Genomic DNA, 18240 nt, shown 5'->3' on the forward strand with positions numbered 1-18240 from the left:
GGAAGAGGGGTGGACATGCCAAATGCCCAGGGGGGTGGTCAGGAATAATAAAATGTGGGACAGAAGACAGAAATAGAGGGAAGTGTCCCAGTGCAGGAGGGTTCTTTGTGAAGAGTAGTAGAACATGTCACAATGTTTGCAGCGCCACACTCTGGCTATGGTGCGCTCACACGTCACCAAACATGGGTGCATATTTAAAAGCACCTTGCGCCACCGAAGCGTCACTTTTTTTTACGCTGCAGTGGCGCATTGTGCTGGTCCATATTTACAAGGCCACGCAAAGCCACCCTGCGTGGATTTTCATGGCCTTGTAAATATGGCCCTCTTTCCCACATTACGTGAAAGTGGTGTTCCATGGGTGTTTCTGTGGGTGTTCCCAGCTGCAGCCATGGAATCTGACGCATTCCCAGATTTGCAAGGTTTCGTAAACCATGGAATGTGTCAGATTCTGACGCCTCCCAAGGGGAGGCATAAAAGTGGCGCAACGAGGAGAAATACCTTTAGTACACTTGTTTTTTCCTCTTTGTATGTGTGCTGCATTCTGCAGGGCTGGAATGCACCGTATCTGCAGGATATGGTGCATTCCTGTCCTTCTTACTTGCGTGGCGCACAAACGGCAGCCGTGCGTCAACGCAGACATACTTGCGTCATGTTGCAAGGGTGCCTGCATTTCCGGGATGATTGTTTTTGTGCAAGAAAGGACACCTTCCTGCACACAAAAAAATAATTGATGGCATGTTCCTCTCTCTAGAAGGAGAAATGAAAGTATTACTCCTCATTGCACTGCGCCTACGCCTAGGAATCCGATGCATTCCCAGCTTTACAAAACGTTGTAAATCTGGGAATGTGTCAGGTTCCATGGATGTTGCGTGTGAACACCCCTTTCACACAGAGTAATTCGTGTAAAGGGGCCATATTTACAAGGCCATGAAAAGTCATGCAGGGTGACTTTACGTGGCCTTGTAAATACAGGCAAGCCCAGTGCACCGCCGATGCGACAAAAAAAGTTACGCACCGGCGGCGCTTTGGGCTTGTACATGCGGACCTGTCTCTTCTTGGAGCAGTGGCAGGTACAGTACAGTTTCCCAAGGCAGTAGTCGCACAACTTGGCTCATGCTTCAAATATCATCTGACCCTGATGCAGCTGTGGAACTGCCTCCTACAACCGTGAGAGAAGTTCTGGGACAATAAAGGGGGTGCACATTTGAGGCGACTCTGCAGCTATTTAGTGTGGACTTTCACTGGCTATCTTGGCTCCTTGTGTCTCCTGCTCGCCCACAGCGGCTGGCACCGTGGAGAGACTCACAGCCCATCTTTTTTTAAGAACATGCTTGTGTCATACGCCGACAACATGCAAATCATAATCTCCATATCTTCTATGGAAGCCGCGCCGTCGGCTAGGTTTCACAGCTGTCTCGACCACATCATTCAACGGAAGCACATTAACTATTTGAAAGGAAATATTCAGAAGATGGAAGTCATGGAGATCGGCAATGGTTCTCCCATTTGGAACTCTGCTTGGTGGCCGGCAGTGGCAGGAGTCTGTCCGACACCAGTGGCTAAAATGAGGAACCTGGGCGTTGTCTGGGACACACAGCTCAGCGTCTCTGGACAGATCAACCTGGTTACCTCGGCCTGCTACGTCACGATAAAGATACTGCGGAAGATTTTACCGTTTCTTCCAATGAAACTGAGGAAAACTGTTGTGGTAGAATTTGTGTTATCCCGGATTGACTACTGCAACGCCCCTTACCTAGGGGTTGATGAATGACGGTTAACCAAACTACAATCTCTGCAGAACGCCGCAGCCCGTACCCTACTGAACATCCCTAAATTCAATCACATATCGGGGGCCATCAAGAACCTCCACTGGCTCCCAGTTAAGGAGCGGATAGAATTCAAGGCACTGTGGCTGGTTCATAAAACCTTGTATGGAGGTGGAGGTGGTCCAACGGAATATCGCAAACTATTCCAATGGGACACCCCTGGATGCTTACCAGGAGCAGCTAATCAGGCACTGGTTAAGGTCCCAATATTCAAGAAGGCTAAATGGGGAGGTAGATGCGTCTCCTATCCATCTCCCAGACTTTGGAACAAGCTGCCGCTGTACATTAGATCCCAACATGTTCGGTCAAAATTCCGGGGCCTATTGAAAACCGGACTCTTTCCCACTTAGCAATGATATGACCTTTTTGGGCTCCACCTCACTCCTGTGTTCTCCCCAGCGCCAAGACGCCTCGGCAATCGAGCGATATATAAAACTCTAACTTACTTACTTACTTACTATAACTCCAAAGACAAAAATATGAAACACTCCATAGTAGGAGTGCCCGCAGGCATACATGTGAGGGGAAATAAAAAATGGAATCCATTGCATTGAAAGAAGACTCTTAAATTAACCTAATCGAAAGGTCGGCAGGCCACGAGACGCTTCCGTGTGAACACATTACACCGTCTCTGGTGTGACATGTGAACAATGTAAAGGAAAAGCAGAAATATTACTAAAATAAAGGCTGCAAACGTACTTTAATAATGTAACCAAGCCCTAGAATTGGTGGTAAGTGGGCCTGAAGCATCGCAGCTCTTTTTTGCATGTGACGCTTTAATAGTCAGATAGTATTCCACGGTCTGTCTTCACGTTCCATATTTTTAATGCTCTACTGTTGTAGTCTATATTTTCCCGTTGTCTTCTGCACTGGAGCTCTCTCACCCCCACTCATGCTGTCTTACACTTAATACCTATGTCAGAGAACAACGTATATCTCTCTTGCTTCCTCCGCTGTATTCATCACTCCATCAGAGTGTGGTGTACAACCCTTCACAGGAGAACCATTTTCAATGCCTTGATACACCCTTCAGGAGACATAACTCTGTAATACAAATTACATAACACGGCAGAATATAAAATCTCATGATGTGACGTGATGTGACATCACATCACTTTCAATCGCATCACATTATATCACGTGACGAAACTACGCCAATGCAGGGGAGGGAATTCCTGCAGCTGAGAGTGCTTCACTCACAGTGGGTGTGATTGGACGCCTCACCATATCCAAACACCTGCAGGTTCCTCCAAGCATTCGGAAAACAATTTTCACTCCGGTAACCTGTGCTTCTCAAGTTGTTTTTTTCTCTGAGAAATCCTGGAGGCATGGGTGCGCCTAGAAGAAGGCTACAGTGCACACACTTAGGCCCTCCTTTTAATGCCAGGTGGACCGCCACCGGCAGGCTCTCGGTGGTGGTCCGCCTGACACCCAGGGTATTGGTCCCCCCACAATACCAGCAGTCGGCGCAATGATGTCGGGGGAAAGACTGCCTCCTCTGACAGGTTCAAGGAGCCCGTTGGGGCAGCAGTCGGATCCCTACCATGAAGGCGGTGTCTTCGCAGGCACCGCTGTAGGGATTAGGAAGTCCCTTTCCAACTACCTTTTCATTGCGGTCCCACTGCCATGGAAATGCAGCCGGAAAAGGACTTTGGGGGCCCCAAGCAGAGCCCACATAGACCTCTGCTAAGTGGCCAGGGGGACACATGTGGTGCCCCCCAAACATCAATGCACCGTGTGCAAGGCACATGGTGCATGGATGTTTGATATTGTGACGTGGATCTTTTCTTGCCCACAACACAAGCCACAGTAGAAAAAGGCAGTTTTATTGGGCGGTCTCATTCCTGCTGCAATGGTGGTCGGACGCTTGTCTTAACGCCATAATAATAAGGCCCTTCGTTCTGATGCATTGGCACCCATATTACCAATTTTGGCAGTGAAGTCCTGGTGCGCCAACAATCCACCATGCTGCATGTTCACTGTAACAACATTCTTAAGCAGTCATTTTTAGGTCTAGCTAGAGAGCTGCCGCTGCCTGCGCACATTATCTCATAAAAGCATCAAAATACGCACAATAAGCAGAAATGCACAAAAAGAGTGGCTTTGAGTCAGCGCATTTCAGGAATTTGTTTTCATGTATTTTCATGGCTTGTAATTGTCGGGATGGACTTCCCATTAATGCCATAGCATTGGGTGAATGGTTGCACTGTCTGTCCCTTTTGTGTTCCCATTAGGTTTTCATGGTGAGGACAGAGTAGTTGTTTTCTTAGACTGGCAATGAGACATGATGTGTAACTTGTAGTTGAAAGCCAAAGTGTGGACAATTAAGTATTTACTTTGCTTACACAAAACTATTTTAGTGGATAATTTATGACCATTTTCCTTAGGAAGTGGGTGCTGTTTGGATACCTTAGCATGTCATAAAGACACAAAAGAACACGAACCCTGGGTGTAGTTCTCGTAGTAGCGCTACGCGCAGCTACGCGAAGTGCACTTTGCACTACGCGAAATATGCGTAGCACTAAGCGAACTGCGTAGGGTGCTGTTCGCGATGATTGCACAGTGCGGATGCTTGTCCGCACTGTGCAATCATTGAAAACGGCATCTTGCACAGTGCGAGCTGTTGTTTTCTGCCGCTCAATTAGATTTTTACTCGAGCTGCAGCTTTCTCAACTGGTAGTTCTCATCACGAGCGGTCACAAGCATACGCGACCACTCGCAATGAGAAACCTGACCTCCCCGCGTTGAGAATCTCGCTGGGAGGTTTATTTTCCACGCTCGCGATCAGCAACTTGATGTTGCTGATCGCGAACGAGGAAAAAGTCTTGCTGGGATGTCATTTTGCTCGCTCGCAGTCGCCAACTTGACATTGAGGACCGCGAGCAAGCAGAAAATGCCAACTACGCTGCGCGATTTTGCACTGTGCTACGTGCAATTCGCATTGCGCGAAGTAGCACAAACTAAACAAACTTTGCGAGCGTAGCGTTGTTGTCCGGCCAGGGTTAGTAACGATGTGCACACATACAGGCTTTCACAAAAATACAATAAAGAGACTCGCCTTTTGTCTATGTTCCGCTGCTATTACTGTGTGTTACTAAACACCCAAACAAGACTCTTGTTAACAAAAACTGGTAAACACTAACAATACCATCCCTTTAACAATTTGCTTTGCACACACACACGCCATGCACTTTCCACTAACAGTCCTAACCCTTTTTATATATAATAAAACCACACTCAACCTCAAATCTTTTGTACACAAACTATTATATTGAGCTATTCCCATCCTATTTCAACTAACATCCGTGCACTATTACTTCATACATAACAAATATATATGCCATTCGAATTGTCACATATGTCACTTGACTAATGTCTGCATGCACAGATATCTTTTGAGCATAGCACTTTCAATCACCTTTCAGAAACCAGCCTTTTCTTTTTAGGTCTCGCCTACGCAGCTTGAAAGCACTCCTGTTGGAGTGACCTCTTGGAATCGATTTAGGCTTTATTGGGAACTCGTGCATGTTTTGCACTGTTCCCAATGAGCCCTCGTACATGTGTGGCGTTTACCTTTCGGGAGCGAGCAGTGGCGCCATCTGTTAGCAATTATCGCGCTCGCTCCCGCAAGGTAAACGCTGTACATGCCCTCAGTGTCTCATTTCTTTCTTTGCTGCTTGTTGTAAGGAAGGAGCCGACCCTGTGGATGTTTGTTCAGTTGGTGTCAGGCTCTCTGCAGACTTAACAGTAGTTGTGTCTGTTTGATAAGGCTAAAAATAGCCACATCAGATGGCTTCTTTGAGCAGCGCAGCTCGGTAATGTTCTTACTTTTGTTTCAGGGATGGAAATAGATTGCTTCTGGGCAGGCGTTGGTGTTTGCACGGGCCCCGCCTCCTCCCTTGCACAGCTGGGGGCTGCCCCTCCAGGGCCGCGGGGACCCCAGATGCATTGATCCCCCCCAAACTGACTGAAGTGCTTGCAGTTGTTGTGGTGCAGAAGGCAGTCATAGTGTGCTATAGCTAAGAGATTACCTGGCGTGGAACTCCTTTTCCTGAGAACCCACCCCCCGCTCCCACTGCTGTGCCGGGGATCAAACGGTATATTCTAGCATGTGTCATGTGATCTATTCCACATAGAAATGGTGTACGTGCGTGCGGCGCCTGTGTGATATGCAAGAAGCGGCCAGCATGTGATAACATCCTTAAGTTGTTGAGAAGCGTCTCCGACGAGCCTCCTTGTTGTGTACTCTCAAAATAAGAGTGCCGGTACTCGGTACCGGACAGTACCGGCCCATTTAAAGAACTAAGGATTCTTCTGCTATTAGTGGGCCATGTGTATGCACATTCTACGTAGTGTACGGTGGAATATCACTGCTGTATGTGTAGGTGCAACGATGACACTTCGGGGGCGTGTTTGTGTGCTGCGTCAGTTTGTGTGTATATTTGCCTGCTTGTGTGTGCGGAATATCTTTAGTGTAGTGTGTGTGTGGACTGGCGAGATGTGATTTCTTTGTGTCGTGGAAGGCCACTGCAGTGCGGTCACTGCTGTGTGTGTGCCTGTTTGTGTATGTACCTGCATGTGTGTGGTGGGATGTCAATATTGTTTGTAGAGGTGTGTGTGTGTGGCGAGAAGCCATATCTGTGTTCACTTGCATGATTGGGCCGTGTGTGTGTACTTGCCTGTTTATTACATGATGTGAGATGTCACTGCTGAGTGCGTGGTGATGGGGTGACGCTGCTGTGTGTATGTTCACCTCGAATGGATACATGCCAGATATTCATGCTTCATCAGCGTGGAGGTGGAGCTAGGCACTATGGTGGTGCAGATGACGCTTACAGGGCGAGTTGGCTTCACGTCTGCGCGACGGGATTGGCTGTTGCTATGACAGGATTGAACCCAGCTTTCAGAGTTCTGTTCATGTTCTATGACCATCAAAGGAAGTGTCCTTGGGTGATTGAGGTGTAGGCCACTGTTAAAGGTACTTTCCGGACTTCAGAGAACTAATAAAGCACCATTAGGTAACTCGGGTATTTTTAAAATATCGGCGCTACATTGTGGGCGCAAGTGGTGGAAGTTCGTTTGTTGCCGCAAGCCACGGTCGAGGCTCAGTGGCGGGGAGCAGTGTGACGTGGTCTCGGTTTGTAGTGGCTCTGGAGGGGAGGCTTCATGTGCAGGGTCGTTTCTAGGTGTTTTGCCGCCCTAGGCGAGAATTGAAAAATGCTGCCCCCCACCACCCCATTTACTTCCATGGCCTCTCCATGGTACCAGGCTTGCATGCCTCAATCACATATCAAAATGGAACGCTAAACCCAAAGAACACCTCCCCAGTGTATAGCTGGCGATACTCCGCATTATTTCAACTTTGAGTCCCATTACTATTTAGCAGTTTTTTTATAACACGTAGGAGACCAGCAAGGGTCAGAACGTTTTACATATATCAACAAGATGTGACAAAAATAAAAGCAACAGCATATAACATTATGGATAATAGGGAAAAGGTAAACAACTCGTCCGATCGGGTACAATAAGAAAATAAGGAGTATAGAAGTGCTTAAGTAAGTCTTAATTCGCAGAATCTGTTAATTATATTTCTAAACATATCACTCACTTAATAGCATAAGATAGATCTGATGGACCGAAAACACTATTTAATAGTGATGTGGAATTTGGTAACCAAAAAATGTTGCCAAGTTTGGTTGGGAATTGACCTCCAGTTTTAAGACAGAGTAAAATCCACAGTGGTACTTCAAAAGAAGATATTCATGGACAGATGTGGCGAACTTTGTACTTTTATGTTTGTTTGACATATTTTCTTTGCTCCATTTATAACATTGTATGCACGTTTGAGATATTTGCTTTGCTCCGTTTATACCATTAATCTTACCCAAAGAATTTGAAATGAAAACTTAGGGGCAGATTTACAAGCCCCTTGCGAAACATTTGCGCTGCCGTTGCGTCACTTCTGTGACGCAGCGAGGGCGTAAACCAGGCACCATGTTGCGCCTTATTTACAACGTGACGCATCTAGGGAGATGCGTCACGTTGTAAAGCCCTGCGCTACATTAAACCTGCGTCAGGTTTAATGTATGCAGGGTGGGCGTTCCGTCGGAAAAAGCCTCGGAAAAGTGACGCAGTGAAATCTACAAGATTTCACTGCGTCACTTTTCCGACGCTGCTGCGTCAAAACCCTGCGCCTGCTTGAAGCAAGCGTAAGGCATGACGCAGCATGTTCGGTATGGGCAGCCCCTGAGCATTGCTGGAGTTGCGTCGTGCTTGCGACACGACTCCAGCAATGCGCCACCCTTATGCCATCACATGCGTCACGCATCTGTTTATCCTTGCGCCATGATGCGCTGCATTGTAAATGCGGCGCATCTGTGGTGGCGCAAGGGTAAATTTGCGTGACGCATCTTTCCTGGCGCATCCCTGCTGATTTGCAGGGATGCGCCAGGAAACATAAATCTGCCCCTAATGCTCCACACATTTCGATTTAAAAAAAAAAAAAAACGCACGGCGCTCGCCGCCACTTAAAGTGCCATGTATATACACTCTCTTTTCAGTAAAAACAATGAGATATTCAAATGCCTTGCAATGGCAGTTAAAGCTCCACGCCCACTCACACGATAAGTTGAGTGATGATATGAAAATAATTGGGGTTTTCTCTAGGCACCTGCTGCGCGTCATTCAGAGATGAACAGGTGACAAATTAAACCCTCGACTATATACTGGCATTTTTCACTTTACTCTGCACATTAGAAATCCCTGTCACCGGTGTTGTCAGAATAATTCCATGTTTCGCCCGTAACAACCCTGCCGCGGCAGGTGCGGTGCGATGTCCCCAAAAGCTGTCCGATAAAGAGCACCTTAAAAATCCGACACCAGGTGCGCCTTGCCTACGACTCTGACCCACTTCGATATACAAAGAACTTTAACCAACTTTAAATAAGTGAAGACAGGTAGAGGAAATTGGAAAGCTAGTTTATACTGATTGACAGAGGCAGGGGCGGTACTGGGAGGTAATGGGAGGTTGCACTGCCCCATAAAATTGTGCGATTGTTTAGCAAAAAAAGGCACACCCCGGAAAAGACGGCCCACAGACCAACGAAGAAAACACCCGTTGGTACCCCGGAAGCGACTGCTCAGTAGAGCCCGGACCATCGGTGCTTGCTTGGGTTTTATTTTATTATATTGTAATATCTATGTTGGTTTTCTACTGCCAGGAGGGCACTGAACCCCGCGCTTACGTGAGCTGCAGGCTATGGCGTGTAGTCTGTGTGGTTGGAAGGGCGCTGCTTTTATCCCGTACAGTCTGTTGTATACGTTTTGTATTTGGGCGCCAAAGTCTTCGTGAAGACTGCATTTGGATAAATGGTCCGAATTCTGTCCACCAGCTGAAAAGACGAGAGTAGCTTTTCCCACAGTGCGAGGCAGGTTTTGGGGTCAGTAAAAAGCAGGATATAGCGCTCACAAAAGAGGGTGAAGGGAGGACCCGCTGCCGCATGTCTTGAGATGCATGAGAGCAGCGCTTTAAATGGAAAGTACTCATTAAAATGACTCATTCCGAATCCCAAGCTCCTGTTTTTTGCCGCCCTCCCCCTTTTGCCACCCTAGGCAGCCGCCTAGTCTTGCCTAATGGTAGAAACGGCCCTGTTCATGTGTCGTGACAGATCATTAAAAAGTAGGTGGTGCTGAATCCCAGGACTGAGGTGCGTTTGCAGAGTTTATGGCAGGGAAGGGTGGTGTGAACCAGAGCCAGCGAGAAGTACACGCTCCCTGCACCCTGTGCCCGATCTCTCGCACTTCTAGGATTGCTCAGCTGCCGAGGAGCCAATCGTGGAGCCGAGTTTGTTCTGAAGTTGACGTGGCCAAGAATGATGCGTGCCTGGATTAGGGTGCACTGGAAGTACTGTAGGGGGAGCAGTACACAGGGGGCGGGACGTTGCAGGGAATAGCTGGTGGATGTGGACCAACCGATAGAGAAAGCAGCGAATACAGGCGTGTAGATGGGCCTGAGAGCCCGTGGTTTCACCCACCTCGAACGAGGACTAGAGTTTGCGTGACAAGGAAATAAGACATGTGCCACCGTTTCATGTGCAGAATTGCACCCGGGGCAAAGAGTGGATGCAGCACTATTCGTTGCCTTTTTTGCCAAGAATGGTTTTAGGAGAAGAGAGACATGTCTAAACTGAATCTACCATTTTCTGTCCAAAGGCGCTTGATGAAATCCAAGAATGGCGCAAGTGCACTCATAGACTTAAAATCTAAGAACATATTTGTCGAGGACCCTCTTGAGGGGGATTCTGCCTCAGTCTGCACTACCCATGCCCAGGAACATTTCTTCAGTTGCGCCTTCAAGGGGATGAGTTCCGGGAGAGTGGTGTTCCAAGCAGCTTGCAGTCCCAGAGAGGTTAGCAGCTTCTTGACATTGCTAAACCATGATATCTTATGAAAGCTGTTGATAATCACTATTCTTCTCTGCTCCAGAACTTGTAAAGCGCATGGCTGCCTGAAATCGGGCTTCCCAGCGCTGTCGGCCTGAGAGGAGTGAGTGAGTTCAAAAGAATAGGACAGAATTAAAGGAAAAGTTCTCTTAAGTTTTTTTCTGAACCTCACAAAATTGTCCTTCATTCTGAGGCTGAATGGCATAGAGTAGTTAAAAAGTTTTTTCCCTTTGGACTAGTTGAGTAGATTTAGTATAGATCACCTGCTTGCACCAATCAGTCACTTTCACCGACACCAAATTAAAATATACTACAGATCACTCCAAATGGGATGTGGAAAAACTATCCTCGGGAAAATATTTTCATTTGTTGAAATTCTCACATTGAGTTTATTAACACATTAAAAATCTCATACAGACAATAAGTCATACAAAGAGATAAAATCATAAATAATACTAAAAATGACTTGTCAATGTGCACCAGACAAATACATCTTTGAAACAATAAAACAAAATTCAAAATCTCATACATAAATGACAATGGAACGTCATATGGAAGAAAAAATAACAACTGACACAACAATTGTGTCTTGACAATGTTAATTTGTGGACAATGTGGACAAGAGGGGAACTGGGAATAATTCACCCTAATTTCTATAGTTCTTCTCCCAAAAGAAATTAAACCAAATGCTTGTGCGTCGACGCGTTTCGGTGGTGTCTCGTGAATGGCATAGAGTTCCAAAGCCTGGGCATGAGGTAGGCAAAAGACCTCCCCCACTTCTAGCTCTCTTGATTTGTAAAACGCGTACTTCTGTGACTGGCGATAAGGCTGAGAAAACACTAGTTCTTGCTCAAATGTAGGCGCATGCATAGTCTAAAGCACAGTTTCTTGGAGCTCCCATTCTGGACACACTTGCTGGAGGCCAGACTGCCTGGCGACAGGCACCGCCATATACACATCGAGCTTGATTAGTTAGTACGTTTCTCGCACTAGAGACATTATGGTAAGCAGTAAATAGACAGAAACAAGGACAGCAATCATGGTATATATTTGTGCACACCAGTTGCTGCAAAATATATATATAACAATTGATACGATACAGTAGCCAGCGGCTTCGGCCACTAGGAGAGTGGTGGGTGGTAAGGGAGATCCGTTCGCTGTTGGACAGACACATTGCTTCACATACACCAGCCAGTCATTCTGCAGCTCAGTGGAATTGACCGACTGCTATAGCTATGCAATGTAAATAGATCAACTACCACTGTGGTCAATTTGAGATCGCGAAACAAAGATACAAGATATAAACAAGCATTGGCATAGCCAATAGTTCTCGCTTTTGGGACCTTATAAGTATTTAGTTATGCAGCACAATATCCTTGGTGCAACAACATCAACTGTTGCATGGCTAAACACTTAAAAGGTCCCAAAGGCGAGACCTATTGGCTATGCCAATGCTTGTTTCAATTGTTTCTACTCATGAAAGAAATGGGCACCAAATTATGCACTTGATTTAACAATCACAAAGTAAAATAAAATAAAACGTGCCCACAACTCTATCTCAAATATGTTAACACTTACTAAAAAAAAAACTGCTCGTCAAACCTACAGGATTTGTGTTTTCAGTTTTCATTAGATTTCAAATAGTAGTTTCATGCTTGCGCCACTGTAGTTGTTACCTACAAGTTAACAGCACCTGTGTGCAGCCTCCCAGTATGACTTGGCACATTTATGTAAACTTGCAAACTTCCCTAAATGCACTCTTGGGCGCCACCATCTTTGAGGCCCGTCTGCTATCTTACCACAGGTCATTTCCCTGTACTGGGACAACGTCAGGGGTGCTTGCCCTTCCGCTGTGCCTCTTCTGGCTGCTCCCACCAACACATGTGGACTTCCTTCCCCACTCGCCACCTGTGACCAGCACCACCATGCACTGTGTAGTCACCAGGCTGTGTTCTGCAAGTTCACTTTCTAATTAAAGCTCCCTGAATAGAAAACACTTGGTACACAGCGCCTTGTGCATAGCGCCAACATGCGCGCACCAGTGTTGGTGCCAGATGCAGACGCGGGTGGGACCCGTGTCTTGTGCAATCTCCAGCATCCTCGTCACAGTGTTTCACCACCACGGTGCTTCCTTCACTGCTCTGAGTAACGCATTTTCACCTTTCTGCAAACAGTTTTTCATCTACAAGATAACATGCACTCCATTGCTGGCACAAATGATCTTATCTGGCGTCGCCTTGCATCAAACAAAAGTATCTCCTGTGCTGTGTCAGCTTTTTCAGTTCACCTGACCTGTTATGCAAAGTCCATCTTTTGGCTCCTTGTCCGCTTGTCTCTGCTTATGCAGTCTGATCAGAGACGAGCCCTCCTCCCGGCTCACATACTGAGGCAGCCCGGTGCAGGCACTCACTATGGATTTGTTCTTTGTAGGACAGCTGAGGACAGGGGATACACACACACACACGCACACACGCATAAACTCGCACTCACTCATTCATTTAGCCACACACACAAACATACACACACAGATGCTCTCATACACACACAAACACACACAAGCACACACATGTATACACTCACACTAACTCATTCATTTATCCATGCACACTCACTCATACACACATACACACACAGATGCTAGCATACTCACACCCAAACACACATGCACACACACATGCATACACTTGCACACGCTCATTCATTTAGCCACACACACAAACATACACACACAGATGCTCTCATACACACACAAACACACACAAGCACACACATGTATACACTCACACTCGTTCATTCATTTGTCCATGCACACTCACTCATACACACATACACACACAGATGCTAGCATACTCACACCCAAACACACATGCACACACACATGCATACACTTGCACTCGCTCATTCATTTACCCACACACACTCACTCATACGCACACAAACATACACACACAGATGCTTGCATACACACAGACACACACACATCCACTCACACACACATACACTCACACTTGCTCATTAATTTACCCACACACACTCACTCATACACACACAAATATACACACAGAAACAATCACCTACACACACACACAAACACACACACTCACACATGCACACACTCACACATGCTCAATCATTTACTCACACACACTCACTTGTATGCACACACACATACACACACTGATGCTTGCCCACACACATATGCACACATATACTCACACTTGCTCATTCATTTACCCACACACACTTGTACGCACACAAACACACACACACAGATGCTCACCTACACACACACAAACACACACATGCATACACTCACACTTGCTCATTCATTTACCCACACACACTCACTCGTATGTACACAAATATACACACAGAGACGCTCGTCTACACACACACAAACACATATGCATGAACGCACACCATAACATTTCTATTCTTATGAGGGCCGGCCATTTAGTGTAATGAAGTGTGTATTTACTATTCTAACTCCATGTGTGTGTAGGTTATAAAGCGGACCGAAGCACATGTAACTGCACTTTTAGTCGTTTGATACACTTGCTTGAAAGTACCTGAACACACTACCAGGACCAGTCCTTATAACACACCAGTCCTCACAAAGATAGTGCTTGTCTGGTTGTGTGAAGGTTACCCAACGTTGTGAGGACCGATCCAGTCCTCACAGTGTGAGTTATACATGCACACACAGACACACTTGCTCATTCATTTACTCACACACACTCACTCATACGCACACAAACATACAAACACAGATAGGTGCTTGCCTACACATACACTATCACACACTTCCCCCTAACAAAAAGCCAGACATATTGACTTTGCCAATGTATCTGTAGAAAGGAAGACACAGGAGACACATCCGTGACCCCTTTTCTCTTCGCTGTTATAATGAGAACCGCACGTGATGCCCACTTAAGTCCCCCCATTCCCATGCCATTCTTGCAGTGTCCCTCCCTTATATTCCAGTTTTGTTTCCCAATCTCTCTAGGGTGCTCTGCCCACCTCCTGCCCACATCTTCCCTGGCAGTAGATGGCTTGTCACGTGCAGTGGCCAGAGGTTTTGATGCAGAGGGTGTGTGTCGTACTCCAGCCACCACTGCAAAACTGAACACCACCAGTCGGTCACTATGCAACCTGACATCATGTTAACTACTGGAGGAGTGTTATTTGTACATAACAACATCTGGGTGCACCTCTACAAACGATCCAACATCGCTGCCTTCTGGCACGTAAGGAAGCACCTATACCAAAAGCAGATATAGTGAGTGGGATGTTTTCACTAATTCTAGCTCCCGTAATTACTCTGGGGCACATTCTATTCTATCATTCTTACTGTATTGTGCCACAACAGACATGAAACCAATCATATCAATCTCATTATTGGCCTAGCCCCAATACAATCCACTTGTATAAACAGGCAAGCACAAAACACCAAACGGTGCTCATTACCATGACATCAATTGTAGGCCCTGAAGAAGGGCATCTCCTGAAATAGACTGGGGCTGAAACTGGTAGACCACAAGCCCTCTGAATGGGAACCCAAACAACCCAGAGCAGTTTTAACCTTGTATGCCATAGGATGAATTGACACATGATTGTCACAAACCCGCAGAGCGATGATGTCTGCATCACTTACTTGCTTTCACCAGGCAGAAGTCACAGCTGAAGATGACCAACATGGCTGGATTCAGGAATATGAGGATATGAGCCATCTCCTCGGCTTCTGAAGTCCAGGTCCCAAGGTTCCCCTTAAATTGCTGGGAGAAGCAAGGAATCATTGGCTTCGCAATCAGAGGGCAGAGTCTGCGCCGATAAATCCCTTCCTGCCCCAGGGGTCATCAGTCAGCTGGACTCCGGGATCCCTCAGAGGGTGCAGGTAAGGAGGCTTTGGCCACCTGGCAGCAGAGGGGCAGAAAACCCCTGGCATCTGGAGCAGGAGACCTCTATGTCTAGGACAGGTAGCCGCAGGAGGGTCCGGCAGGGCCCGGGGTGACCCCCAGGTCATAGCACTTGCAGACACAAGACCTTGTCCTCTGTCATGGGAGTACCAGCTGGTCTGGAGGCCTCTGGGTTTGGTGAGGTCTCACTCCTGTAGAGAAGTCAAAAGAGAGAGGATGTGTCAGAGCTGTAGGCAATACGTTGGGAGAATTTAGAACATTGAATGCCTAAAGCTTTACAATTTCACTGAAAATATGCTTTAGTGTAAGACAAAATCAATATTTGTAGGAAAATAACATTTTCAATAGGATCTGTGCAATTTTCTGATTTTCTTCTTATGAAATCTCTATTTTCTGAAGTTGTGATGCCTTTGTACCAATAACTAAGGGCTTAATTACGAGTCTGATGGTCTACGGGTCGCCAGACTCATGGGGGTTGGGTGGGACTCCTGACCGCCCTATTAGTAAAAGGGCAGTCGGCCACCATTGCCCCGCAGCAGCCGCCAGGGAAGTGAACTGCCGTTCCCTGGTGGTGTTGTGGTGGTCAGGAGGCCGCAATATGCTTGGTGGGGCTGCCGCAGTCCCGCCAAGCATATTACGAGTTTCTTCTTAGCCACAGTTTTCATGGCAGTTCCACCCCATGAAAACTGTGGCGGAGAGGAAACAAAGGGGGCCCTGCAGGACCCTCTTGTGCCTCTGCGCTCTGGGGTGCATCCATGGGGGCACAACATGTGCGCCCCTGTGGGCGTGCACCCCAGTTCCTGCTCGGCATGGACCTAACAGTCCATGCCATGCAGGAACTGTTTTTGGTATTCCCATTGCGGTGCACATTTTCAGGGCACCACCGTAGGAATGTAAAATAAAAGCACACAAGAATTACTCGGAATCTGGTGGGCGGCCTGACCGCGGTTTTGACGGTGCGGCAAATTGGACAGACCCGACGCCGCACCACCAAACTCAAAATCAGGCACCAAGTGTGTTAAAGTTTCACAACTGCTATATAATAATGACACAGAATCGGCTGCAGAATTTGGTTATAATCGCATAGTCCCATACATCGTTTCCCCTTCCTAGCCACATAATGTACGCCCCCCATCATATTTTGGTTCTCTATTGTGACATATTGTCAGTGGCCTTGCCAGAGACTCTGATATTTCTGAGGTGTACAAACATAGTAGAAAGACTCTCCAAAGCATCATATCTATCTTGGAGCAGGAGGGGGGAGGGGTGAAAAGTAATATTTATTGCCCTTGGAAACAGTGGCAGTTGAGTTAATACAACAATATTTGGTAACAGGCAGGATAGCGAATGCACGGAAAACGGATAATCGTGGAAAAAACGTCATTAAAAATCCCTTTAACAAAAACCCCATAAAAACAGTATTGAATATGAAATCAAATACACCAAAGGCTCCCAATTTTCTTGTGGTCTCTGTAAAAAAGCTTTTATGTCACTTACAAATTGAAAGGAACTTAATGTGTTTCCACTCTTCAGACCTCATTCACAAAGCTGCTTGTAGGTCTAACTTTATCTGGAAGGTGCTGTTAGCCTTTTCACAAGTGCCATAACAATTTATATAGTTGCAATAGATGGTTTTACACTCATAAAAAGTTTTACCTACACAAGATTTTTATTTGAGTAAATCTATTTTCAGAGGCGGGCGGTGGTGTTGCGGCGTGGGAATGCCGTAGGATGTGCATGCCCACAGGCATGTTTGTGCATTTCATAAACATTTTCACAACCCATTCCACCCTGGTAATGGTCTGAAACCTACAGCTGCCAAGGGCAGAAGTGCCCATGGGCATCAATTGCCCAAAATGCCTGGGGTAGCGAAAGTGACATCACATGCACTTTGACCTCCACTTTCACTCACACACACATGCTCATACATGCACACACATTCACATTTGCACAAACTCTCTCTCACCTAAACACACTCTTACCCGCAAGCATGCACACAACATACATGTATAAGCATTTTTTTTACTTAAATCATAGGCCAGAGACGGTCATATTCCAGCTAATTGAACTCCATTTGTATTACACTAGCAGTGAAAAATGTGAAATGTATATCTATATATGTATGTATGTATATATATATATATATGTATGTATGTATATATTATATATGTATGTATATAAATATATAAATGTATATATACACACACATATATATATATACATATATATATGTATATATATATGTATATATATATTGCAGTATTAATGTAATATATTCTTTTACAGAATACAAAGAATTTGGAGCCCCAACTGACGTCCATAAGCCTCCCCTGTGTTCCTGACACTGATTCTGCCACCTCTCTGGCCAAGGGTCGCATAGGCAGTACCAGAGGTCGCAGAGGGCAAGCAAGGGATTGTAGCTGAGACCCAGAAACCCCTAAATGAAGTCCATGGGAGTAAATCCGTTTCATGGCGGCAAATGATAAGGAAGTGGTCACGTTTTGGGGATGAAACAGTTGGGTTCTCTCCACAGTCAAAATATTTACCATGTGGAGAGAAAAAAGAAAGTTACTAGGTGCATGAGCTATAAAATTTTCACTTAGGCAAATGTACCCCGGTATAATGGAATTCACAAAGGGATTTCTGGGGCATTCGCCGGAAAGCTGTGTAAATGACAGCTTCTCGTGAGTACTCCTGGAATTGAAAATATATTGCAAACTGGGGAAGGAAGGGAGCCTGTAGGAGTGGATTCACAACTGCATTTTGTGAAGCAGACGTTCCTATGCTCTCCAATTCCTGCTTCGAGCTTCAGAGCTCAGTAAACATGAATAAATGACAGAGGAGGCCAGGCAGGCAGCTCCTGAGGCCAGACAGGCAGCTCCTGAGGCCAGGTAGGCTGCTCCTGAGGTCAGGCAGGCAGCTCCTGAGGTCAGGCAGGCAGACAGCTCCTGAGGCCAGGCAGGCAGCTCCTGATGACAGGCAGGCAGCTCCTGATGCCAGGCAGGCAGCTCCTGAGGTCAGGCAGGCAGACAGCTCCTGAGGCCAGGTAGGCAGTTC

The 18240-nt window shown here is 46.4% G+C and overlaps 1 protein-coding gene across 4 annotated transcripts in view; it reads right to left on the reverse strand.

Annotated features, from left to right (window-relative positions):
* The window catches only part of FNDC4 (fibronectin type III domain containing 4), a 677214-nt gene that overhangs the window by 452382 nt on the left and 206592 nt on the right, over nucleotides 1–18240 (reverse strand). For all 4 annotated transcript variants that reach the window (XM_085613311.1, XM_085613312.1, XM_085613314.1 and 1 more), the window contains one exon: nucleotides 14922–15374. In XM_085613311.1, coding sequence (XP_085469437.1) covers nucleotides 14922–15063 — 142 coding nt within the window. In that variant the 5' untranslated portion in view covers nucleotides 15064–15374. The remainder of the gene's footprint in view (nucleotides 1–14921; nucleotides 15375–18240) is intronic.

This window comes from Triturus cristatus, chromosome 6, assembly GCF_964204655.1.
Source record: "Triturus cristatus chromosome 6, aTriCri1.1, whole genome shotgun sequence".
Taxonomy (NCBI): Eukaryota; Metazoa; Chordata; class Amphibia; order Caudata; family Salamandridae; genus Triturus; species Triturus cristatus.